Here is a 26,132-nt window from a genome sequence, read left to right on the forward strand (position 1 = left end):
GTGTGAAGACTCCGTGTGTCATATTTCCATTCGAGCAGACTGACGGGAGTCTTGACTTTTTCCCTTCCACAGCTAGACAGATTCAAAGAGCCCCCTGCATACGGTCCAATGTGTGATCTGCTGTGGTCTGACCCCCTGGAGGATTTTGGGAACGAGAAGAGCCAGGAGCACTTCACGCACAACACAGTGCGAGGCTGTTCCTATTTCTACAGGTGAGTGTGTTCTGCGTTGATTCACAGTCATGTGATTTATTTATTTATTTGTTTTTAAGACGTGTGTGTGTGTGTGTTTGTTTTCTTTTTGAATTCCAAGTAGCTGTCAGAAGGAAAGCAGCTTTAGTTTAGAGTTACATTCATCTGCAAGCCAACATTGTTTTTGTTGGAATCGGAATTAAAAACAAGATGTTGTTGCCGGTATTTTAGAAACTTTCGGTGCTCTTATTCCGCTTAGTAAAACTAAATAACCTGATTAGTTTTACTTTGTGTTTTTTTTTCTCTAAACAAAATATTTGAACTTGGAGGGGTGAAGGAGGGGGAAAAGAGTTAATAACTTCTCTCCTCCCACCCCACAATGCTCACGTCTCTGCAGCATCTCAGCTGTGAGACGGTTGTTAGAGCGCGCTGTGCAATTGAGAAATCACAAAGACTCCTCCCTAGACTGTCGCCAGTATTTATGTAACCCACATTACCTTCAATTGAGCTGAGTAACTGAACAAACTGAGGAAATGCTCGGAGCGAGCGGCTCGCGCTGTCACAAAATGTAATGAACTGGCACATTACCACGAGGCACAGTCCCGCTTCTAAATGCGCTCGGCACTCCCTCCACTCATTACAGCCTGAGTGATGCTTGCTTCGCCCTGGCGTGCCTCTGGCGAGCAGCAGAAGTCGTTGGAGATGTCCCCAGGCTCCTAATAAGCATTTTCTCATTTTCTTTTTTTTTTCCCAGGTGTTTCATAACTACTTACTTAATAGTATTTTAATGCCCATGATGCTCAGAGAACGACTGAGTCTCGATATTGCAGATCAACAAGTGGTTCTGCGTTAAAAGAATATTTTGCCCACGCGTGTAGTCACCAAAAATGTAAGCTCTGTGGCCTTTTTGCCTCATCGACAGATCCGATCACATGTTTGTGTTGTATCAGCATCCCAGTTAACCTTCTGCCACTTCGCTCAGAATTCCTCTGGAGTCTTTCTTTCATCGTTGTCCCCTCGACTCCATCTGCCCAGGGGATTGCTGCTAATTGGCATCACATTGAGTTTCAGGATTTATGAGACGGTTTTAGCCAGACCGGGAGAGAGCCATTCCTCAATACTCCTCCCCAAACCTATCGGCTTCTTTACCCCCCCACACCATCGCCACAGGCACGCTCGTAACACTTTTACAAACGGTATTCAGGCGTGAAATTGCACATGTTTGAGATACGGCTGCTTTTTACAAACGCCTCCACTCGGTAGTGTGTATGAATAAGCCTACAGTGGATGTTTAAAAAAGCAAAAAACATCTGTAATCAGTTCATATAAACAACTTTAAAGCTTTAATTTTAACCCGAGTTCCTCTTGGATCGCACATGGCGAAGTAATTTCTTGTACATCTCTTCTTGTTGTCCAAGGAGCACATTAACATCTGTGCCCCGTTGTTGGACAGATGGGAGACGATCTAATCTCAGAACGCAAACTGCCAAAAGACAAATTAGGCCAAAATGTGTCTCGACTACCAAACAGCAGCATATGGCACGTATCTACATCTGCTGGAGGAAATCAAGTGAGAAATCAAACATTTATTTCTAATTTCTCGTCCCTTGTAAAGAAAAACAAACTCATTGCGTCGTTAATTCCTTCATGGCATCTGCTCTCTCCTTTCACACGACTCCCAGCAGAACGCACGGGTTCTTGTGTCTACATGCGCCGCGATTGTTGATAGATTTCTCCTAATGCCTTCACTTTTAATAATTAATCTCTGCAGCGAGCGTGGAGCAAGACATCCAAAAAAACAGCCAGTCAGATTAACGCTTGCTTGTATAAATTTGCTTGATAATGACCGTGTCCCAGAAGGACTGTACAATAGGAAATGCAAATGTAAAGCTGCAAAACGCTTCTCTGCGGATCACACTTGAACAGAACTCCACAACAGCTTATCAGAGCCATTATGAAACCTCAGCGGTGCTTTGCGTTGATTATAGAGAAGTCTAAAAAGCTATTTTAAAATCAGCAGGTTTCGTCGTGCAGCAGTTGCTGAGGAAAATGTCTCGTTTGGTTTTGATTGCAGCGTGTGGGTGGTGTTCATTGTCGGGCAGAGGTGTCGAGCTAGGATTACAGAACCTAGTTTAAAATCCAGCCTGTATTTTATTCAAGAACTTAATATTACTTCAGTGAATCAAAGAGATTTGAGCATTCAGGGGTGTTCATTTCTTGGTGCACTTTTGTGTTTTTAACTTCTGGGTTGAATAAAAAGCGAGAAAAACTAATTGGGGTGTAGAGACGGGGCCCAGAGAGATGGGGATTTGAAGCAGACTGACAAAAAGCATTTCTAAGTAACCGAATTGTAGCAGTGATTTTAAAAAAATTGAGAAGGATGTTGTAACCCAGAGTAGAAGAAGAAGCGGGCAGCTGTTGCGCAGCGCCTGGGGACCAGCTCCAGATGTAAGCCTCGGTCAAGGGCGCGACGACAGAACATCCAGCCTAGTTTTTGATGGCAGGGGAAGCTGGAGCTCCACACAAAAGGGCCCTGTCCTTTTAACATCACGAATGATATTTCAAATGCTCTCATCTAATTAACTTCTGCGGCTCGCACAGGGCTGTAAAGTGGCTTGAAATTTCATCTGCATAGCCGCAAGATGCCAGGGGAGGAGAGGAAAAAAGAGAAACCTCTTGAATTTCGCCCCTGTTACTGTCGAATAAATCCTCCCACACTGAAGCGTTTCACATGTTGCGCGTCGGTGCCACTCATTTATTGCGAGTTGTCACTCACTTTGCGAATCGTGGGTTTCTTTGAAATGAACAAAACCTCGGCGTCCACTGGGGTTTTATTTTATTTATTTAATTTTTATTCACGCGGGGTTGAAGCATCTCTCAAATGTTTGACGGGAAGGCTGTTTTTCAAGAAAACCTATAATGAGATCATTGTTTTTGTTCTTTTTTTTTTTTCTTAAAAAAATAAATAATCTCGAGGAAAGGATAACCGGTGGAAGCTGGCGCTGCAGGATGGCAAACTGCAGAGAAGATCTCTGAAGCCTTATTGTACTGCAGTATGCTGGCAGTAAGGGTTTTAGTCATGCTGCTCACAAACTGAAAGATCAGCTCAGGCATGAAACAATGCCCTGCTTTTATTCCTTAAAGTATTTCGCCGTGTGTCACTGTAAAATAAAATCCAGCATTTGAAAATGGTCGCACTCCTCTTATGTTCTGAACCTTTTTTGAGAAATGAAGTGCATTATTGGTGATTATATGAGGTATGAGTTATCAAGCCTTCGCTCAGGAAGTGAAAGAGCCTGCTTTAAATTTCAGGTTAGATGTTAAGATCACCTTTAAAGGCTTTCATAATAATCTTGATGTATTTTTATTCAGTGTGCGGCTGGTTTTAGAGCTTGGCCACTGTTTCCCTGGTCACAATCAATAAAGAGCCATGACTTATTTGGTTTTTCTATTGATTGTCCTTTCTTGGTCTTTTCTTGACATGTGAGTAAACCAAATACCTCTTTTATTCAACAGCTACCCTGCAGTCTGTGACTTTCTACAACACAATAACTTATTATCTATCATCCGGGCCCATGAAGCACAGGATGCTGGGTGAGTGCTGTGGTATTTTGTCTTTTCTCATCCCACTGTCACACAGAGCAATTCAGACTGGGGTATTAAATGAAAAGCCTTCCCCTGGTACCTAGGGGTTTGCTCCAGTCTGTCTGGGAGCAAGTTCAGGGCAGCCTGATCTTTGAGAGGAGCCACGTTAATCCAAGAAATGAAAAAGAAACCTCCGTGAGGAGCGAGCTGGCCAGATGTGAAGCGACAGGAATGATTCACGCAGCTCGCGGTGCGGTTTAAAAAGTGTTGCGCATTTCACATTTAGACACCTTTACAATTTTAACTACCCAGCAAATTTTTTTGGCACAGCAGGAGGTGTGATAAGCATTTCATCAGGATTTCTACAAAAATAAAGCCTCTTTGAAATGTTTTTGTTTTTTTAACACTGCCAGGTGGGTGGATGTGTCAAGCCGATCTTCCTCTAAGCAAGGTTAAGACAGTGGGAGGCACAGCAGCAAAGTTGTTTACCATTGCACTCCCACTGGGTGGTCACATGGGACACCTTGGCCCTCAGTTGAGATAGCTGCCCCAAGACACCTCAGACCACACATCATTAAGTTAATGGCTCCCTTTTAGACTTAATTTGCAATGCCCAGTGAATATGCAGATATTTTTTTTATGGCTGCAGTCTGTGGTCTAATAAATCGTCTAGGCTAAAACATGAAGCTTTAGTCCATTCCAGATATAAATACGTAGCATTCCCCATCATCAGTAGCTGTTAGTTGCATCAGACTACTCAGAACTTGGGACTTTAGCAAAGGGATTTACTCTCTGGAGGCACAGTGAAATATTAGGCAATAAAAATTATCACTACTAATCAATCTCAAGGGTCAAATGCAGTTGAGTAATTCATGAATGAATAGTTGAAATGTTAACTGATGCTTCTCCCTGGAACTTCACAGATACCGCATGTACAGAAAGAGTCAGACCACTGGCTTCCCGTCCCTTATCACCATCTTCTCAGCACCTAACTATCTAGATGTCTACAACAACAAAGGTAAGAGCGTGGAATTTGTCGTAATCAGTCTACTGCGGCTTGTAGCTTTTGAATACCAGATTGTGACATGTCGTTTTATGACTTGCCTAAGGCGACATAATATTCACTGTCAAGTCGATCCAGGCTGTAGAGTTGTTAGTGTCAGATTTGTTAAAGATGAATGACAGCAGTGTCTCAAAATGCTTCGAAATCACTGCAGGATGATTGTAGATATAACTAATATTATGATTTTTTTGGGGAGGTTATTTGTGAAGAATTGCTCTACATTCATAAACTGTATAAAAAGACAGACGCAGCTTCTATATCTGATAGGGCTGCCACAAACGATTATTTTGATAGTCGACTAGTCACCGATTATTTTTGCGATTAGTCGACTAATCAGATCATGCGTCCATTGGACGTAAAACGTACAGCTTATTGCACCAGCACCACTCGAGCATCTCACACTTCTGATAATCAGTTGTCTGCCTGACATTTATTCAGCTGTGTAAAAATTATAACTTTAATCTCAGCCAAACCGATTTACTCAGGAACAAATAAAATACTAAAAAAAGCCAAACGATAACATTTTAAGTTATCTAAGTGACTTATATATCATGTTTAACCTGAGTAGCGAAAGACAGCAGGGGGGTTTGAAAACGATTTGCCGGGAGTCCGGTGTTCTCACGGCTCTAGTGAGCCTAGCCCCCGGTTAGCTATCGAGCTAGTGGGTAACAGACGTCTCCGAAAACGTCGGAGCGCTTTTGAAAATATGTGGTGTCCTGATAAACTGAGCAGATATTTGAGGTTTACACAGCTACATTCTCGCCAGAAAATATGTTCAACGTTTATTTTGTGACCCAGAAAGTATAATAAGAGAGTTAAAACTAACTAGCTGCCGCCATTGTTGGAAACTGAGCAGGGCCGCGCTATGAATTCTGGGATAGGTTGGGCCACAAAGCGACCCATCCTTCAAATCTGGGGAAATGAAGGGCGCGTTTGTCGGCCGCATTTGTCGGAGTCTTCGAATTTGGACAGTCTTCGACGTGTCGCTGTAAAGTAATCTGCCTACAAATGCAGGCACAGGAGGATGCGGTTCCTAAATTTGGACACAGCTACGATACCGGACACCGCTTCTTCTTCTTCGAGGTTTAACGGCAGCTGGCATCCTCGTACATGCAGTGCTGCCATCTTCTGTTTCAGTCCGTTATTACACTCTTAAATCCTACTACTTATTCCTGCGTCTTTTGGGATCTTACAAAGCTTGAAACGATGCTTCGACTATTAAATTAGTCGTCGACGATTTTAATAGTCGACGTAATCGTGACTAGTTGACTAACCTTAGAGGTTTTTCTGAAATGAGTGGTTTCTGTCCTATTTCAGGTCTACTTTTAGTTTGTGAGGGTGGTCTCTGCCTATGTGGCCACCCTTGGAAAAACCCAGAAGCTATTCTAGTGGTCATCACACGACATCTATATTGATATATATTCCAATAGAGAACTACTCTTCCTTGGGTCAGTGGTGTACACAAAAGTTGGTTTGCACTATTTGTCCTGTGCAACATTGATTTTAGTCTGGTAGTTTTGGGGAGGGAGCTGGTGTGAAGTGGCCTGGTGCCGCATCACTTGGCACCTAGTGACGCCCGATGCTGTGCTGCGGTGCCTGCACTGAGATGGGCTCGCCTTTGTGCTGTGAGTCAGCACTTTTCCCTGAGAGAACAGACAGTATCTGCTTTAACTGTGGGGGCACGTTTGGAATGGTGACATCGGTGGGAAAACCACAGGAAATGGGAAGGAAAGAGTGACGGGGGCTAGTTCGTGCTGTTCTGCAATGCCTCTCTTGATGAAATGCCACATCACCGCAGTGGTTATTACACATGTGAGGGCTTTCCTATTTGCAGGTGTGTGCCATCTTTGGTGAGACATTAGGTTACGTTTGTTTACTTTTTTTGGAGCTGCCTCCTTCCCTACACAGTGAAGATGGTGAAGAAGTGTGGCACTGTGCCTTTGTTTATTATTAGAAACCTATTTGTTCCATGCCAACTAATCTTCCTAGGACTCACAGTCAACACAGCACAATCCAAACAAACAAAGTGATGTGAAGCACGTGTTTGGGTTTTTGTTTTGTTTTGCTTTTTAATTCTGGTAACCAATTGCCCGGAGAATCGTTTAAGTCTTCTGGAGATCATAATGGAACAGCCGAAATATCAATTTTTCTTCCCGATTTTGTCTCAATGCTTCTTTTAGACGTAGCTGGTGGATGTTCAGCTGATTAAAATACTACCCAGGGCATTGGTGGTTATCAGACAGAAAAGATTGCTTTGTGTTGTTTCAGAACTGACTTCATTTAGACATAAAAATATATCTTCCCCCAGAGTACATGCTTTAAAAAAATAATAAAATAAAATACAATTTCTCAACATTTACTCTCCGTTGCAAAACGATGCACACTTTTTGACTAAATCCATTTTCTTAATGTAGCTACAAGCAGTAATGAAGGCAGCCGTGCAGTTCAGTAGAGCAAAGTCGCGATGGAAATGTGATCTAATCCTGTTAAAAGCTGAGCAGTAAGCACTGATATAAAAAATGCTTTTTTGCTCATTACAGAAAGTTACCAGACACAAGAATTACTTATAGATATTAGGTTAAATCCATTTTTTTGCAACTTGCTGGTTTTTATTTCGTTTTTTAGTTTTTCGCTTGGTTGTAACAAACACTTTCTAAATTTTCAGTACAACAACTAACGTGATGCTGGGCCATCTGTGTTAATTTTAGTAAAAATGTTTCCTCCTTAAAAAATAAAATAAAAATGAATTGTGACCTTTCAGTCTTCAGTGGGTGTAAACCAGTTTAACAGTCTGTGTCGTGAAGTTTTCTGCTTGATCTCAGGAATCTTAGTGTTTCGTATCTAAAAACTGGCCGTCGGCTGTTGTTCAGAAGTCTCTATATAAACACTCTTCTAACCTCCACCTCTGATGGTGTTGGATGGAGACCTGGATAAATTAAGGGACTGTTATAAATCACTGTCGGGTTTTTAAAACTTCACAAATATGAGTGGGGAAAGGGAGTAGTTCCCAGCCACAAAGAATAAAACACTCCAACTTAAAGGCTCTGAGATTTCATATCAACACTAAAGCAAATTACTTAGCTCCTATTCACTTGGCATCCACTTGACAGTTACACAAGTCCGTGAAACGATCCCACATTCCTGTTGATGCTCTTAACGAGTGCTGTGGGTGGGGTTCATTGGTAGAAGTAAAGCCCCTGTAATGAATTGCTGTGCTCTTAGCTTCATGCTGGAGCTCCACGCACACTGAGCAATGGCCCTGTGATTGATGGCCAAACGAGTGGGCGCATAAATTTTAAAGAGGAGGGAGGAGGCATCGGCAGCTCCCATCAATCCCGCGTTAGGGGGTGGATGGATTAACCAATGATACCTCTCCACGTGGGGGTAAAAAAAGAAGAGAAGTGCTCCTCCTATCAGAGAGGTGGACGATATCTGAAGCAACACAAACTGACTCCTTTCCCAAAAGTAGACTGAACTCACTTGAAGGCTAGTTAGACTGACGAACACATGAATTAGGACTTAATTCTATAAATTCCAGCTTTAGATGCCACCCCAGCCCTCAGTCCTCCTTTTTTCATTGAGTGTCAGATGCTGACCAGCTGTCCATCACTGCTCTGACCCCTTCAACCCTTCAGTAAAAAGTGACACAGGCAGTTGCGACATGGCAGAGGGAGGCTGTGTGAAATGAAAACTCAGCAGCAGTGATTTTGCAGTTTTCACTGTTTGATCTTTCTCGGTTTGGCTCCAGAAGTGACTGCAGTGGGGGGAGAGAGTGATGGAGTAGGGTAGATGGAGTGGGTGTAGTTGGCAGTTGTACACTTGTGCTTTTGTATTAATGGAGTGCTTTGTGCTGCATCATTATTGACCGGTCCAGAAAATCAGCAACTAAGCCCGAATGGTTATGTTTCTTAGATTGAAGTAAAGCTAAACGACAGTGGTGCTGCACGAGCTGTTTACATGAAACATTTACTTCGTCCACGACGACAGTTAAAGGTTGTTTGATCCATCTCGCTCGTGTCGCTTTCCTTCCTTCCTGTTTTCCTTTCAATTAAACAGAAAGTACCTGTTGACATCTCCTTGCAATTAATTACATACAATACAAACTGGAAAGTAGGACAATGAGTGGTAACATCAGCAGATGCATTGTATTGTAGGACAGTTCAGTTCATGCATGGATTAGAGCCAAAGTGGAGCAGATCCAGTATGGCTCCAGTTCACCGAGACGTCGCACATCGTGAGGACACACTGTGATTCGTGAGTTCTTCAGCTGTACACGGACAGCACAGACCAATTACGCAGCAGTCACTTTGATATGAAATGTTAGGCGGACATTGCAAAGGTTATTGATGAAGGTTGTGTTCTGTTTAGTTCAATAGCCTCAGTTGTTTGTGATTAGTACCGCCTCTTTCCCCACCATCTCATACCAAAATGACTGCTCTAAAATCTTTTCAGTCCCTGCAGTCCACGCGTGTGGCGTCAGCTTCTAAATGGCTGGTGTGAAAAGCTAACCCAGTGCAACTTTATACGCGAGGCATTAAAGGCAAATATGTAGTCAGCACAGAGTGTCGGAAGGACAGCGGGAATCTCCCCCTGGTCTCAAAGCAGATTTAACAGTCTTCGTTGCCAGGGAAACCGGCTGGAGGCACTCCCTTATGAATAATGAATGAGCAGGCGTCTCTCTGCAATATCTGTGTTACCGTTGCAGCAGGCTTGGCCTCAGCTGCCCTATTATCTGCCGTCGGAGCAGCAGAGCCCTCTAGTGGCTGTCATGCAGCATGCTCTGGCAGTGGACACAGAACTCTCAGCTGGTCCGTGCGAGCTTAAGTGACTTCCATCGTATGAAAAAGCTGCATATAATTGTGTTTTGCAGTGATGAGGAAAATAAAGTGCTTTAATGTCACCCTCATCTGCCCTGACAATACAGATGAGGGCACTGAATACATATTTGTCTCTAATGCCTCTTGTATTTTAAAAAAAGAAGAAAAAAAAAAGCCTGAACAAGTGTGTTTGTTTGGTACGAGGCAGGTTGCTGGGTGTCTCTGTTCCTTTAAAAGGAATCTGATTTGAAGGAGCGACAACAGGGGAGCTGACCTTCTCCCCCGCTCTGCCTTTTTCCCTCTGGGCTTCCATGGCTGCATTCAATCAAGTGCCTCAACGATGTTTATGCAGTATGTGATGTTTATGCAATGGCTGCCCACGTGTGCGATTGCTTTCATGCACGCCAACGCGCAGGGATAAACACCCACAGCTCCGTCTGAGTGGACCGTGTTGTAGCAATGCAGCGCTGTTCTTATTCGAGCGGGTAGTAGTGTTTTGCTGATATTGATAATAATCCTGCATTAATTATACAAGTGTATGGATGTTCCCCTGCAGGAAAGTTTTCTGTTTGTATTGTGTTGCCTGGCACTTACGAGTGTTTAAGTATTACTTGAGCACCACTTTCAGTGCATACTACACACACACATTTGTATCAGAATGCTTACTGACCTGAATTGTGTTGTTCCTGAGGTAAAGCTGCCTGGATGCCAGGTTTGATGACTTGCTATTCTTGAATCTGAGAGGAGCTCAGGCAGGAAAGTCCCCCATGGTGACCCTGCCACAGTATCCGCTTTCCTCAGATCTGGGCCACCAGACTGGCCTTGTGTATTAGAGAATCTGAGGCTGCTATATACAGCATGGATATATTTATGTTTGGCAGCTCTCATGTTTTCCTCCACACCCACGTTAACACTGTCTAATCATAGGTGAGGTCGCACGGGGCACACTGTGTGGCCAGTGTTTGACAGCTGGTTTCTGTGTGCGTGGAGATCACGATTATAATGAGACATTTAGTAAAATAAACTGAGAAATATACTGTAAAATATACCAAATATGGCACAAGCAGAAATGTATACTGGTGAAATGCTGTGTCTTCTTTTTAATACCTAAGATTTACCTGGCAAGTTCATAAGGAGTGACACATACCATGCCAGCTGTGTAATCCTTTTTGGAAAAGCAGGTGCTGTCAAGCAGGCTTAAGTTAAAGACCCAACACACAGCATGTTTGTGCTTTTATTCTGCTGCTCTTCCTCCACCCTTACTGTGAACACCAGCTACCACACCCACTCAAGTCTCTCCTCTTAAATTATTCATCTGAGTAATTGAAAACCGCTGTGTATGGATTTTTTTTAAGGCAAATGTAGATTTTTGTAAATATTCTCTAAGTTTGCAAACTGAAACTGCTCTAAAAATAAGAAAAAAATAACATGTGGGTGTAACTTAAGAGTTCATAAATCGATTACCTAGAAACTAAGAATACATACTTTCATTACAGTAATGATCATTATTGTGTCTAGTACCTTACTTTTCTATCTATTCCTTCCTTTCCTCCTCACCAGGAACTGCTTTTCTGTTAACCAGTGAAACGTGCTCGCCCTCATGAGCCCAAATGTTCCAGAGCATCGATTTTTATTTTCTCCAAACAGCAGGTTACCCTCGTTTAGATGCTTGTGCAGTTTGCTAACTTTGATTTGCAGAAATCAGTTTGTACTTTTGCATTTAAATGAGTCCTTCTGTCAAAGTGAGAGATTGGCACATGCTGACTGTGTAGATATCACCTTAAAGTGGCAAAAAAAATATCCGCCTTTTAGTCTTTGTGTAGGTATTTTGTTCTAAACCGTTTTATTCACCATCATCTCCAGAGGTTGACTGACAGCATTTGACAAGATGTTGAGCGACGTCCAGGTTTCGGTGTGGACGACAGTTTTGTCCACCTTTTCCTTTTTTCTTTTCGGGCAAATGGTACTCTGTAGTTATCAGTGGTTTTGCTGAATCACACCTCCGCACAGCACCTGCAGCTAATGAATCATTAACCAGGAACAGTAAGCGACTTTTAACATTGAATCCCACATCAAGTGTTTCATAATGCGACTGAATTAATTTGTTGTTTTAGGTTTGAAGAAGAAATGTTAAGGCCAGTCCCGAAATGCTTTCTTACTTCAACTAAAAGGGGGGGAAAAAAGTTACTTGTGAAGAATGCATCAGTATTCTTCCAGCGATTGCTCGGATGTTTGTTTCTTCTGTGTGTATACCATTAGCTCTTCAGCTGAGTACTTTGAGGGCTATTCTCCTCAGACCAAGTGTAAGAGCCATCATGACAGTGAAGGCTGTAAGTGGTGGTTGGGAACAGGATAGAATCTAATAATGGACCCTGGACCACAGCGAGAGCTGAGGCCTCTTTATCGACATAAATCCCAAATGTGTCATAAAATCATAAATCAAAACTTCCATTATAGGCTTGGGTGGTATCTCTTTTTTCATACTTTGCTGACATTTCATAGGAGTATATTATATTTGTTGGGTGAAGCAACCGCAACTTTCTTGAGGCAGATGGTACACGCAGCTTTGCCCTTGCTGGCGGACAGATTTTTATCAACAGGATTAAATCTAAATGCTTCCATTGGGTTTTTTTCTGTCTTTCACAGCTTGCTGAGCTCAGCTGCCTTGTTCCACCAGTAGAGACTGAGCTCTGTGCACTGCAATCCATGACCTAGGGCTGTGCGATATGACCAAAATCTCATATGCCGATATAAAACATCTCTATATAAACGATATAAATTTTCTGTAAATTCTGTGAATCTCGGGCAGCTCGACTTGCGTGAAGTGTTTCCAGCTGGGCGTCGTGTACCTGGAGTCAAGTGTTTTAACCGATGCATGAAACGATACATTTTTAGTCACAAGTTGTAACGCCCATCGTTTTCTTTGTATTTATTACACGGCGTGCTGCGGGGAAAAGCCTGCTCTAACGTTTGAGTCTAAGGTTTATTTTTTAGCACCTTTGCGTCTCATCCGTAAATACTCTGCATACTCTCTCACGTGATTCAGTTTATTTTGAAAAGTCTCAACAGGATCTTGAGCTTTATTGTGAAAGGTTTATGTGGAATATAAACAAGCGGACACGCGATGGTGTTACCGTCGTTGTTGCTAACAACAACTCATAAAAACAGGCGCTTGTCCGTCCGTAGTGTGGTTATATTAAATATAAGAGAAAGAGAGAACTTTAAGAAATTAATATAGCCACTACAGTGATCATCAGAACGATGAAAAATATTGCCGTAAACAGCTTATTTTGCGACACCACGAAACAAACGATAGCGTAAAATGAAACGATAGATGTTTTTATATCGTCATCCGACATATATCATTATATCGAACAGCCCTACCATGACCCCAATACATCTCTATACCATTTCATTTATAGAGAGATGTATACTCCCTGATTTTCTTTATTTTGTGACCGTATTGAAAATTTCTACATCCCCAATTTCTACATTGTCTTGTTACATGTAGGCAGAGACGTTCTGGAAACTACGACTGTTTAATACTCTGGATTTGCTTTAACATCTTTCCTTTTTTTTCCCATCCCCAGCGGCAGTGCTGAAGTACGAGAACAACGTGATGAACATACGACAGTTCAACTGCTCACCTCACCCCTACTGGCTGCCCAACTTCATGGATGTTTTCACCTGGTCCTTGCCCTTTGTTGGTGAGAAAGGTGAGTGTGCATGCACTACATTCAGTTTCTTTTAGTAATGAGTGAAAGCAGTTCTTCTTTTCATTCTTGAATGGCGCTTGTCCTTCTGATTTTCATGAATTGCTATTGAAAACAGCCCGGCCTTGAGAAATATAGCGTGTACACTTTGTGCCGCAAAATCACTTTGCGGTTCATACATGGGATACTTAAAGCCAAAGATTTACAAGCCAGAAACGCGCTTGTATGCAGCGTTATAAATAAGTTAGAGGTAGAAGTTGGGACGAATGGGTTTGTTTTTTAACGAGGCACATACACTTAAGGATACATAAAAGGGAAAATTGGAGGAAAGTTGGAAAATAAGTGTGTTTTGAATGTTTTGTTTGATAGTTTCCAGCGGACTGGATAATCTAATAGCAATAGGAAACTTTTCCAGAGACAAAGGCAGCAGATGCTCAATCTCTTTGATCTTAAGTGAAAGGATAGACAGTGGAGAGCCAATCTGGTTGGATTTAAGTCCTAATGCAAACACGAATCATTCAGAAATATGCTCCAACGTTGCACCATGTAGCACCCAATAAGCAACCAAAATTATGTATTGATTTCTAAATTCTTCTTGGAGCCAGTGTTTGTCTCCCTGCTTTCTTGATCAGAAGATAAACTCCAGCTTTTCTTGTCTTTCTTTGTTCTATTTGCTGATGAGCTGCAGCTCCTTGTTAAAGCAGGAGTATAATGAGCAGTTGTGAGCTCTATATATATACATGTCTATATAAAGTAAATTGCAGATAAGTAGTCCATGAAAGTTAGAAACTGCCAGACATTGGCTGTGCTTGGCATTGTCGAGGTCTGGGTTGCTTTGAAGATTTACTCTGGTTAAGCTGTGACACATCTGTGTCAATTAATCACACATAAGTATGCCATTCCTGGCAGTCTCACGAGGTCACTGATCAGCACAGCTAACTGCATGTGTGTGTGTGGAAGAGTCAATCGAGTGAACCGGAGCAGCCCAGAGTTTCTCAGCAAAGTTTTTTATTAAATATGTGTGAGATGTTTTAAAGTATGCTTCTCTTTTCTTGTACAGTGACGGAGATGCTAGTGAACGTATTGAGCATTTGCTCCAATGATGAGCTGTCAACTGAAGAGGAGCTGGACGGTAAGCTCGGTGGTTCAGTTTTCTCTGCACTTTGCCCCTGCTCCACTAGAGGGCGTATCAGACGTTCATTATTCAAAACCTCACACACACACAGACTCTTACTTAGTTTTTACATGTATGGTGTTCAGAATTTTACATGTAAAAACTATATATGCTTTAAACTATTAAACACAGAGGAACGTGACGTCTGAATGACTGAACTCGGCAGCTTGGAAATGATGACCTTAGATAATCCAGGAAATATGAAGACCCTTATAAAGTCTCAACATGTCTGTCAGTATTAAAACAAAAAATCCTTTGAGGACAGTTTTTTGAAGTGTTGTTTTCTGCTAAGTTGCTTGGTTTATCTACGCTAGTGGTGAATCTGAGTCATCTGTTTGATACCAGCTTACAGCTTATGTACACGAGATGGCCAGTTTTCCTCTGCCTGCCCCACCTCTTACTGCCAAACAGGAAATGATCTCACCAGACCCCCTCCTCCCACCTCTCTTCCTCCTCTTTCTTTGTGTTTACTAATGGTCACAGTGTGCATTGGTAAACCCAGGATATGTGTCAGGATCTCAGCAGATTTCCACCATGTCTGAGCTCCTGCACATCTAAACGCAGCATTTCCTTTAATCTACTGATCAGGGAGCGTAGATTGAGATTTGCACAGATCATGTGCAAGACCAAATGTTGTGGTTTATAATGATTTAGAAATATTTTGGGGGGGTTTGTTACTATTTTTTCCAAATTCACAAAGAGAACCTTTCTTGCTTCATTGTGCTGTTGAAGTTGTGATTGTAAATATCATTATAGAATGAACTGGTTTTACATGTGGCTCATGTAAAAAGCATTTAATATGAGAAAAGCTAAATTCTGATTATATCGATGAGGAAATTAGCACAACTCATGCACTCGGCCATTCCTAAACATTAGTAGCTGTCCTTTAACATCTTCATTTTCTACCAACTCATTCATGCTGATTTTAGCTGATCTCATTTCTTGCCACTGCTTGTTTCTTGTTTAGTTTCGCAGCCATTTCCATGCTTGTTTTATTTATTTATTTTAACTGTTTTGACATTTGAATTGTGTTATGTTTTCTTTCTCGCTCATAAGCTCCTTTTTTGTGCCCTGTTATGATTTCAGATAATCCTTCCTATGACCCGCTCTTTATCTGCTATGGTTTCCATGGTTTTCAGTTGCCATTATGTTGATGTTTCCAACCTCACTACATATTTCACATCTTTTCTTCTCTCTCTCATTCTCTGTCTTTCCCATGATTATCTCATCTAATTTCTCTTTTTTATGTTTTCCAGAGTTTTGTGCTCAAGGCATCGCTTTTGTTTACACTCGTGCTTTCTTGCCTCTTATTTTGCCGTGCGCTCCCTCTCTTCCACCTCATTCATTCTGCAGCCATCCACTGATCTCTCTGTCCTTTCTCTTGTCTTCTCTTCTGGGGGTGTTTCATGAGAAGGACAGCTAATATATCCCCCCAAAAAAGGTACAAACACTAGCTGTACTGGTGTGTGCAGAGATGGACAGACTTTTGTTCAGTGCTTGCTCTCTGCATTTCTGAAGTCTCTAAACTAACACCTCTGTTTAAAGCACCTGCTAACACTTCTGCTGAGGCTAACTGTGGTTCTCAATTAAACCGAAAAATGGGTCAAAAGTGTTAACAGTTACCCACTCCTGTTTGAGGCCGGCCCAGAAAGGGGAAAAAGTGTTCAGAAGAGTCATGCCTTTTATCTAAATTAGTCTTTGTTGTACACAATAAATATATTCTGAAGAATGAGCAACCTGAGGATGGCAGGAAACAGATCCTCACACTGTCAGCTGTGTCCCTTACCCAGCTTTACTCCATGCATCGACTTCATTTCTGTCCCTCGTACATTTTCCAAACTGGGCCTTTGGGACCTTGAAACTGTTATTTTGCAAAAGGGGATCTTTAAAACAAAGTTTCCAGTCCAGGAAAAATCCCGTTAGTCTCCACCGCTAAAACACAGCACAGGAAAATTTAAAGAGCGTGCTTATCGAAACATGCTGAAAACACTTTGGACAAGGTCAGAGCCATTCAGTGATGGAGAACAGTGGCTTGTTTTAAAAAGGTTTAAGTGCTCTCTGGGCAAAATAATCTGTGAGAGTCAAAGGGACTGCAGCTCACAGTACGTAACACAGCCGCAGCATGAATGCACTGAATGCTGAGAATTACTCAGATGATGTGATGTGTTTATAGATGCAAACCATTTTCTGTAAACCGAACTTAAGACTCCAATAACAATGTGTTTGCATTGTATTCGTCTCCTGCACTGCTGGATAAACTAATAGTGGAGAGACGTGCTCTGTTTTGAGTAGACTCACTGAATTCGATGGTCTTTTAACGAGGATTTGGGGGATTAAAACAAACGGCACATAGACTATGCGGTGCATTGTACGCTCGACTTCCACAGGACGTGGTTGAGTTCAGATGAGTCACGGGTTGTAAGACTTTTTGCACTTTCTCAATGCAGGTGCCACAGCTTCTGCACGTAAGGAGGTCATCCGCAACAAGATCCGTGCCATTGGGAAGATGGCCAGGGTATTCTCTGTGCTCAGGTAAACACTTAAAAACAGTGTTGTTGTTGCGTTAAGCTCCATTTACACAGCCTTAGAGATCTGCGCTTGAATATATTATTAATAACTTATTAAAGTAATAAATATGTTACTTTAATATTTCATGTTACAATTGATTTCTGACTCTTTTTGTTTTGTTTTTTTTGTTGCCAACTTAGTAACATGGTTATGTAGTTATGTGACTGCCCAAAACCCATATTTTTGATGTTTTTCTAAATAAATAAAATGTTGCTCGGTTAATATTTCAGAGAGGAGAGTGAGAGCGTGCTGACGCTGAAGGGTCTGACGCCCACAGGCATGCTACCAAGCGGAGTGCTGTCCGGAGGCAAAGAGAAGCTGCAGAATGGTAAGTGTGTCACAGAGACCCCCCACCACCAGTGGATTCTCACACCAACACGTTTTCCCCTTACACAGCAGAACTCTCAACAAAGTGCAAGCTTAGTGTTTACAGAATACTGCAAATACAGACTCCTTCACTTTTCTCCTCATTAACTGTACTGGAATTTCAAAATGTTAGCATAGTTAAATGTTTCTGAGAGTGTCAGTCTTTTTTTATGTTTAGTTTAATTGTTACTAAACAGCAACAGTTGCTCCTTGTAGTTTTTATCTCCCTAAACAATGACAAACACATTCAGCAGATTTTTATTTATTTTTTAAATTTTTTTGTGTCCATGTGTCCCCTCTGATCTGTACGGAGCCCCGCAGGGGACATGGGAGAAAAAAAAATTAAGACGGACTTTTGCGAGATCTCGCAAAACAAACTCGGGATCTCGCAAAACAAACTCGGGATCTCGTTAGCTCGAAGCTAACGGGAGGTCGAGACCTACTACAGCCGGGAGGAACACTGCTTTCCCGGCACATCGTGCCTCGACCTCCCGGTCGGCTTCAAACCGGCGTCCGAAGAATGCGGCTAAAACTTTTGCGAGATCCCGAGTTTGTTTTGCGAGATCTCGCAAAACTTTTGCGAGATTTCGCAAAAGTCCGTCTTAATTTTTTTTTTTTCTCCCATGTCTCCTGGGGGGCTCCGTAGATCTGGCATTAATACGCTCTCTTCCCGTCCTATTCTTTCACTGTATTCCACTGGGTTTATCTCAAATATTACCTGTATCTTTTTCTTTCTCCTTTCTCCCTAGAAACTGCAGGTATAATCAATTGTGCAAGTATTCCATTGTGTGTTGTTATTTTTTTCTTTGTGGGAAAAGATAAGAGTTCAGTTCACTCTTTCTCATGTGAAATTTCAAATGCTCCCTCAATGAGTTTGGCAAGCTGCCGCAGCAAGGAGATGAAGGCTTTTTTGGAATCACCTTTACGCACGCTTTAATTGGATACAAACGTTTACAGCGCTGATCAGATCTGAGCGCTAGCAGAGAATCTCAGCAGTGCTCTGTCAGAATAGACTTAGGTCTCTGTGAATCAAGGGATAAAACTGTATCGACACTAATAAGTGTAGAAAAAGGGATAGCTGCCATCTGCCTTGTCATTCACCAAGTAAAGCAGAAATCCGGTAGACTTCCCTCTCCTCGCACAGGTTCTCACCCTACATCAGCTAGCACTTTCCTGAATACACAAAAACATCTGTAGCATAGTGTTAGTAACCTTTAAATAATGATGATAATAATAAAGGTTTAATCATGCTGTACAGTATGGTGTACAGTACTTTAGCACACTTAATCATCAAACTGTTTGTTTGGTCCTCGTGTAGCATTACCTACTTAGCTACTGGTCATACCACACTAAGGTAGCAGCAGTCGTGCAGGTCTATGGATCTCAGTAAGATTGTGTTTTATTGCTTAATAACACCCCTTTTCATTTCTAATGTATAAAATCTTATTGAAATCGTGGAAGACTTTACTAAAGAACCACTTGAACATATTACATAACACCGTGTTCATCAACTTAGTGCGCACGTGTCCTTAGACGTGAGTCTGTCAGAAATCAAAGAGCCTCTGACTAAAGCTGTCAGTTTTGCATATCTCTGTTAGGAAGGATGCAATTATCCTGAAAGCATAGCATTCTTTCACAGTCATTTTCAGCATCTCTACTGAGCTTTTAAACCAACATTAAAGTGGACCTATCATGCTCATTTCCAATATCATGGGTTTTTTCAGGGTTTTTTTTTTTTTTTCTGGGAATCAACTAAAGTAGCTCTGCATGATTCATTTTTATCATCATTTATCTTATGCTGGGCCGTGTTGCTGCCCATTAGCACATGCCCTGTCTGAAAAGAGCTGCTTGAATAGCAGGTGGGTGGGGCTTCTGTGTTGTTAGCCGGGGGAATATCTGACTCTGACCTCATTATTTGGAACTTTGACCATGTCTGATATGCCCGTCCAGCATTGGAAAACAAGGGAAAGCATCATGGGTCCCCTTTAAGTTTCAAACAGGTGTTTCTGCCGATGGCCTACATGACAATAGTGCTCTTAAGGATTAGTGTATACATTATATAAGTTCAGAGGGATTTGTTTTTGAAGCAGCTGACACTAAAGAGAACTGCGGTGAAGGTAGAGCGATGTTCAGAGATTCCTGTTACGACATTGGTAGAATCACACTGCTGCCCTTAGCACATCAGTGTGCTTCTACTCTAATGTTGACTCCATCAGTCATACTCTTTAAAGTCTCATGCTATTGTGCCCTTTTTTTAAGTATGTAGTCTTTAGTAGAATTTAGTCATTACTTTGTTGTCACCCTCGCCCCACCCCCCATCTTTGTTAAAGTTGACTCTGCAAAGTTTTATCATGTGTTCACTTATTATCTCGAGGATGACTGTAATTGATTGGTAAGTGGCTGAAAGGTTTCCTCCCCTCACGCGTCGCAGAAGTAAGCCAGCACTTTTGATATTTATTATCAAAAGATGCTAATCCCGCAGCTGCAGATGCTACTTCATGTTGCACACAACACAACGCTAACGACGCTCCATGTTTCTGTTGTACTTCGAGCTTTTACATTAACAGTTCAGTCACGGCCAGAAAGCTCACACCTGCACGCGCACTTAAGTCCTCTCTCTGTTTTCCATTTGTCTCGTTTCGAAATGTACTCTTTTCTTTGCGTAACAGGAACACCTAATGCATCTGCAACTTGCTAAAATTGCTGTCGATGTTCATTCTTGCAGTTTCCATTTTATCTGTCACACATTCAGACCTTTTGTCAAACACATTCAAAGTACCTCAAACATGCAATCCTCTCCATGAGGTTTGCTGCTACATACGTGTATCGCCTTCCCTTTACAGATCTGGAACTAAGGCTCATCCTCTCCCCTCCTCCCCCCTCTTTCACCGTTTCCCCTGTTTGCTAACATCCACATGTCCTCTGTCATAAAATGTGGAGATGATTTTTAACCTGTGTTGTCGGCATTGGCTGTCTTTGCTGCTCGTTGACTTGTTCCTGGGACAAAATGAACTCTCCTGCTCACTTCTCTCATTCATTTTGCAACCTCCCTCTTCTTCTCTTCAGCTACTATTGAAGCTATTGAGGCTGACGAAGGTAAATGGGTCTGGCTGCCCTCTTCTGTTGCTTCTCATGGCAATAGACAGGGGGCTGTGCTGGGTTTTCATCCATCTCGCTGGTGCTTGAATAGAGTGTGTTGGGTGTTTGGGCTAACAAATTGTGGCATAGTATTAACGGAGAAAAAGAAGTAAGTAAATTAGGAAATCCTGTGGTCACATGTTTGAAAGGGGAATGTCTTTCATAGCACAGATTTTATAATCACAAAGGTCATCTGTGATTTTGAGTGAGTGCAAAGCAAATTACACCTCGCGGTCTTCCTCGGAAATCAGCGCTAATGTAGGCCACAATCGGTTCATCCACAAAAACTCCTGCGTTAAGGATCTTCTCTGTTAGAAGTTAAAATAATCTGCATGAAACATCAAGATAAAGAGAAAATGCACATTCACACGTATATAATGTAGGAGGTGGGTATCATCAGGTCATCTGGCAGCTTTACCAAGCCTTCAGCCTATCCAGAGGGATAGACTGGACCAGCATCCTTAAAGGTCCTGAAAACCTAAAGTTTTGAGGGGTTATGTGATGCACACAAGCCAATAAAATCCTTCATTTTTAATTTATAGAAAGCTGCTTCTTAATTAATGTTGAAAAGTGCAGTATTGTGCAAAGGTCTTGAGCCGTGGCCCATTTTATATTGTTTTTGTATCGTTTCGGCAAAGAGCCAGACTATGTTTGGCAATTTTTAAGGTGGTCTGGAGCAATACTTTTCCAGGCACTCCATTTTTAGAATTAGTACCGCTGAGCTATGAATCTTTCAAGTGTAAAAAGACACCCGACGAAAGGGATGAACCAGTGTTGTGTCTACACATAACAGACAACTTATTTAAAAGCCTATTTTAAATTGTATCTTTAGGCACGTTGTTACTAGCAGCTTATCACAGAAACACACGAGATGAGTTTCAGAGCTGTTATCCAAACAACTTGGTATCTCTCACATGGTTTGCCCTTAAAAAAATTGATAAAACTGGACAAACAAGCGGTAAATCAAGACTTTTGCACAGTATTAGATCTGGCATGAACTTTTCCTAAACAAGCCTTAACTACTTCAGACCAATAGGAGAAGCACAAAGGTTATATCGCCATCATGGGTTCTGAATTTGGCCTTTCCCAAAAGCACAGGTGCTAATGTTGTGGTACTGGTACCAGTATTTTTCCACAGCAAATGTGTGCAGCAGATCTAGATAAGGCACCATGTAAGTGAAAAATAACCCCACCTTCCTGATTAAGGTTTTCACGACCTTAAAGAGAAAGTAGGTCCTGTCGAGTTATCGGTAGAGTTCACCTTGACAGGATATTGAATATCATTTTGAAGTAACACTTTATTTCCTAATGGAATATATTCCTAATGTTACCGAGGGTAATACTTTGTGGTAAACTGCACTTGTTCTCTTATCTGGGGATTGAATGAACTTTTCCAGAGGAAGGTACTTCAATGAAATCACTCATCATAGTTTAAATGATTAATGCAATGCTCTTATCATAGCAGACAGCACGCTCCCCCTCTGCTCTGCCCTCACACAATACAATGAAGTCTTGCTATGAAAGCTCTTGATGGTTTTCCCCTTTGAAACAGCTGAAGCAGTTGTGCATTGTTGTTGCTGTTTTATTTATGTAACACCTTCCTTAGAGCTGAATCTGAATTGGTAGACGCTCCACAGGAGGCTTTGAAATCCAAATTGGACGCTCCCTAAAATCTGCTTTACTTGCATCGCCTTTGGCGCAAGAACAACCTCAACTGCGAGCTAAATAGTAGTATGCCAGCTGCTATTTACATTGAAATTGTCCAGTACTTCCTCTTTAGCCCCATAGAGGACAGTCCATTGTAGTGTCCAGACTCTTCTCTGCTTCTCTCTCCATGTGGATCCTCTGTGGCCCTGCTGTGTCGTGTTCTTTCCTCTGAGCTGCTAATAACCTGTGTCTGACCTGTGCTATGCAGCAACACAACTACGCTACCCATCACACCGTCCTCTCCACAATCCCCAATTTGTCCTCTTAAATCAAATCCCCTCCTCCCCTTGTCACACCCCCATTCTAGTAAGAAGGGTTTTCTTATTTACAACCATAGTATTAATCACCCTCAGTCTGTATGAAAGGTGGAAGTAACAAAATGTTTTTTAAAAAGTGCTGAAATAGAACTCAAGCTGAATATTGGAACGATTCGTTCTTGTAATACTTAAAGTATCCATCGACTTGAATGAAACAGCCTTGAATTGCTGGTTTTATTAATGTCATTGGTGTTTCTTTGCATATTTAAAGGGTTTTATCTTCATTATTCAGTTTAGTTCACTCAGTTTTGTATCATATTGCAACTTCCACCCATCATAACCTCCAGTCAACCTTCAATTGCTGCATGCTTCAAGCAGACTAAACAAGTCGTTAGCACCCCAAGTTCCTTTGATAGTGTCTTTGTACGTGAGCTCAGTCTCAACGTGGTTTCTATTTTGTGGAAGTGAATGTCTCAGTGGGCTCCACTCTAGTGTTTCTTTTTCTCCTCCCTTTATTCTTTTCTTGTCTCTTTGATCATTTCTCCCCCTTCCCTTTTGTCGTTACAAAAGCTGTGTTGTGATGGGGTGACCTGGATGTTTGGGGTCTTCAGGTGTTCCGCGATACGGCTGCGTTGAGATTTTGGTTAATATCGGTCACATTCTTAACTTTTAACATGCGCAAAAAAGCATGACAAGATGGCCACGAGATGGTCTGCTATCACGGATATTGTTGGCACAGTGAAAACCTGTCGACCCTGATGTCAGGAAGTGCCCTTTGTAGAGTTAGAAGGAATATGTAATCGTTTCATCTGTCAAGCGGCATTATCACATAAGTTATATCCGTGTGTTGTCACATTATCAAATTGCTTAAATACTTTCATATTGCGTTCATGCCTTATTAAACCATTAATCGTTTAAAATGCTGCACGACAAATACTGTTTTCCATGAAAAACACAAACAAGTAACAGTGGTTGAAGACTTTGTCTGGCCTCATGAATAGCAAAGATTCTTCTCACTTCATTCATCTTCAACCCAAAGAAAGTTCAACTTTTAGAATTTTTTTATTTCCTGGGTGGAGTCACAAGAGAAGATTCATAACACTCGTGATTCTCAGTCACAGCTAGCTACTTCAGCTTAACACCCAGCAAAGCACTAATGTGCACAAACTTTGACCTGCCTGGTATCCACTTATAACTCATAGAAATTATTAATAGAAGCCAAAAAAAACAATATTTTGTACTAGCCTGTAAACATTCCTTTGGTAGGCTCCTTTGATTGCCTCGCTTTTGGTTCCACGCTCAAGGGGCGGAAGTTTAACGCTTTACAGTCGGCTCCATAGTGTAGTGGTTAACACATTTGCCAAACATGCAAAAGATGCATGGTTCTAGTCAGGAGGAGATTATCAAAATCCCTTGAAGAGTTGTATCAAAAAGGACAGCTTGGATAGAAATATGAGGATATTGACACTTTGCAAACAAGGTAGCAGCCAAAAGAAACAAAAGAAAGAAGCTAAGCTAACCAGATTTAATGGGCAGGATTTTTTTTTTTTTTTTTTTTTTTTTTTTTTAAATCTTCTCATGTGACCCCACCCAAGAAAGCAAGTATTTCTGTTTTCCAAACCTACAAGTGTGTCTGGAGAGATCGACGCCATGCACTTATCATATCAGAGATCGCCTTTAGATATTCAGTTTTCATGGATTAAATGTAACTGAACTAGCCAGCAGCTCATCAGGTGATCAGGTGCAGCCTCTGTTGTCACTTTCTCAGTAAAACAATTTTTTTTCTCTCACAATTTCAAGAGCAAAGCAAATATAATCAAATTTGGTGATTCACGGGTGAATGTGAGCGTGACCCCCACCCCTTCCACCCCCATTCTTTTAATCATTTAAACTCTACACCATATAAAATCACTCCTAACTCTCTTCCCCCCCCCCCACCCTTATTTCCTGCATCTCAACAGCAATCAAAGGCTTCTCGCCTCAGCACAAGATCACTAGCTTCGAAGAGGCCAAGGGCCTGGACCGCATCAACGAGAGGATGCCTCCGCGGCGAGACGCCCTGCCTTCTGACGCCAGCCTCAACTCTCTCAACAAGGCCCTGTCCTCGGAGACCAACGGCACAGATGCCAAGGGGAGCACCAGCAGCGGCAGCAACATCCAGTGAAGGCCCAGCAGCAAGGCGCCACCTTGGCCGACGGGGCTGCCTCGCCCCCCAGCCTCATCGCGACCCGCCACCACAGAAAAGGGGCAGAGGGTGAAGGTGTGGGATGGAGGAGGAGAAGGAGTGATGGAATGTGGAGGGGGGAGGCATCTATGGCTCATAACGGGGGGACATCTCACTTGCTAGTCTTTGGATATGCCTTCAAAATATTAGTTCATAGTCAAATCTGCTAAGTTATTGCCAGGTCACATTTCTGAAGGGTCAGGCCGTAACCGCGCTTGATTCACCTCCACACCACAGTATGTCAGAGAGGGAGAGAACGATGGGGGAGAGAAAGAGAGATCGAGATCTTAAAGGTGATTCAGTTTCTTGTTTTTCTTTTTTTTTCTTTCTTGAAAGACCCTTGCTCATTTACACCGAAACGGAAAGTCGTTTAACTTCTTACTAACTATCGTACGTTTACAAAAATACAGCACTAAAAAGGACAGAACATGAGATAATGTTTTTAACATATAAGGGTGTACAAACTAAATAAGGACTATTTATTGATAACTTTTTGTTTTGCTACTCTTATAAAATAGCTCTGAAATTAATTAGGCAGTCTTAAAAAAAAGAAAAGAATGTTGCAATGTTGTGGAAATGCCAAATAATGGAACGTTTTATGGTTTTGTACATATTATGCTTACCTCAGGTTCTTTTGGTGTGTGCTTTGACCTGATTTTTCTGTATAATGGCTAAATAACTCAGTAATGAATACCTATTTTCTTGAGTTTCATAACTGGAATTTACACTTAACCTATCTATCATTTGCAGATATGTTTATTTTTTGTCTCTTTTGGAAGGGGGGAGGGGGGGAGGGTAGATTTATTGTGGCTTGCTGGAAATGAGTGTTATTTTTTTTTCTCTTTTTAAGTATTGCGAACAAAGTAAAAATAGAGAAACTATATTGTGTAAAAAAGAAAAGGAAAAAAGAATACAATAAAGTGTCTGCCTATGCATGTTTTATAAAAAAAAAATCAAACAAAAGGAAATAGAACATCTGAAAACTTTGGCTGTGGAGGCCTGTTTTGAAATATATTGCGCTTTAGTGAACATATACTGGAAACGTATAACTGCATACTTTCAATTAACACCACGATGCTCTATGCCTTCTTTTTTTGTAATTGAAGCATTTAATTATCTATGATGGATGAGAAATGAAATTTTTAACCTGCGCTTGTAAGTGCACACAGTCCAATTAAGCATGTTTGACAATTCTTGTGAGGTGTGTGGTTACATGTGGAACTCCAAAATGCATGATTAGCTGTTTGTGTCATATAACAGGTGAATCGGTTTTGTTTTGTTTTTGTAAATGTGCCACAGAAAGTGTAATTTGATTATTATTATTATTAT

General features: G+C 41.6%; 1 protein-coding gene across 4 annotated transcripts in view; it reads left to right on the top strand.

The window, feature by feature from the left end:
- Positions 1–25,361, top strand: part of LOC147335935 (protein phosphatase 3 catalytic subunit alpha) — a 68,371-nt gene extending 43,010 nt beyond the window's left edge. The window contains exons 6-15 of one of the 4 annotated variants that reach the window (XM_086284083.1): positions 73–212; positions 3,708–3,785; positions 4,700–4,794; positions 13,247–13,372; positions 14,430–14,501; positions 15,958–15,984; positions 16,991–17,075; positions 17,342–17,439; positions 20,544–20,573; positions 24,541–25,361. In XM_086284083.1, the coding sequence (XP_086140209.1) occupies positions 73–212; positions 3,708–3,785; positions 4,700–4,794; positions 13,247–13,372; positions 14,430–14,501; positions 15,958–15,984; positions 16,991–17,075; positions 17,342–17,439; positions 20,544–20,573; positions 24,541–24,743 (954 nt within the window). In that variant the 3' untranslated portion in view covers positions 24,744–25,361. The remainder of the gene's footprint in view (positions 1–72; positions 213–3,707; positions 3,786–4,699; positions 4,795–13,246; positions 13,373–14,429; positions 14,502–15,957; positions 15,985–16,990; positions 17,076–17,341; positions 17,440–20,543; positions 20,574–24,540) is intronic. The other 3 variants (XM_086284099.1, XM_086284092.1, XM_086284106.1) reach the window with 3 other exon arrangements.
- The last annotated feature ends 771 nt before the right edge of the window (positions 25,362–26,132 follow it).

This window comes from Aulonocara sp. 'chitande type north' Nkhata Bay, linkage group LG3 (genome assembly GCF_057382095.1).
Source record: "Aulonocara sp. 'chitande type north' Nkhata Bay isolate Kocher_YH1m ecotype deep benthic linkage group LG3, A_spYH_male_GT1.1, whole genome shotgun sequence".
Lineage (NCBI taxonomy): Eukaryota > Metazoa > Chordata > Actinopteri > Cichliformes > Cichlidae > Aulonocara > Aulonocara sp. 'chitande type north' Nkhata Bay.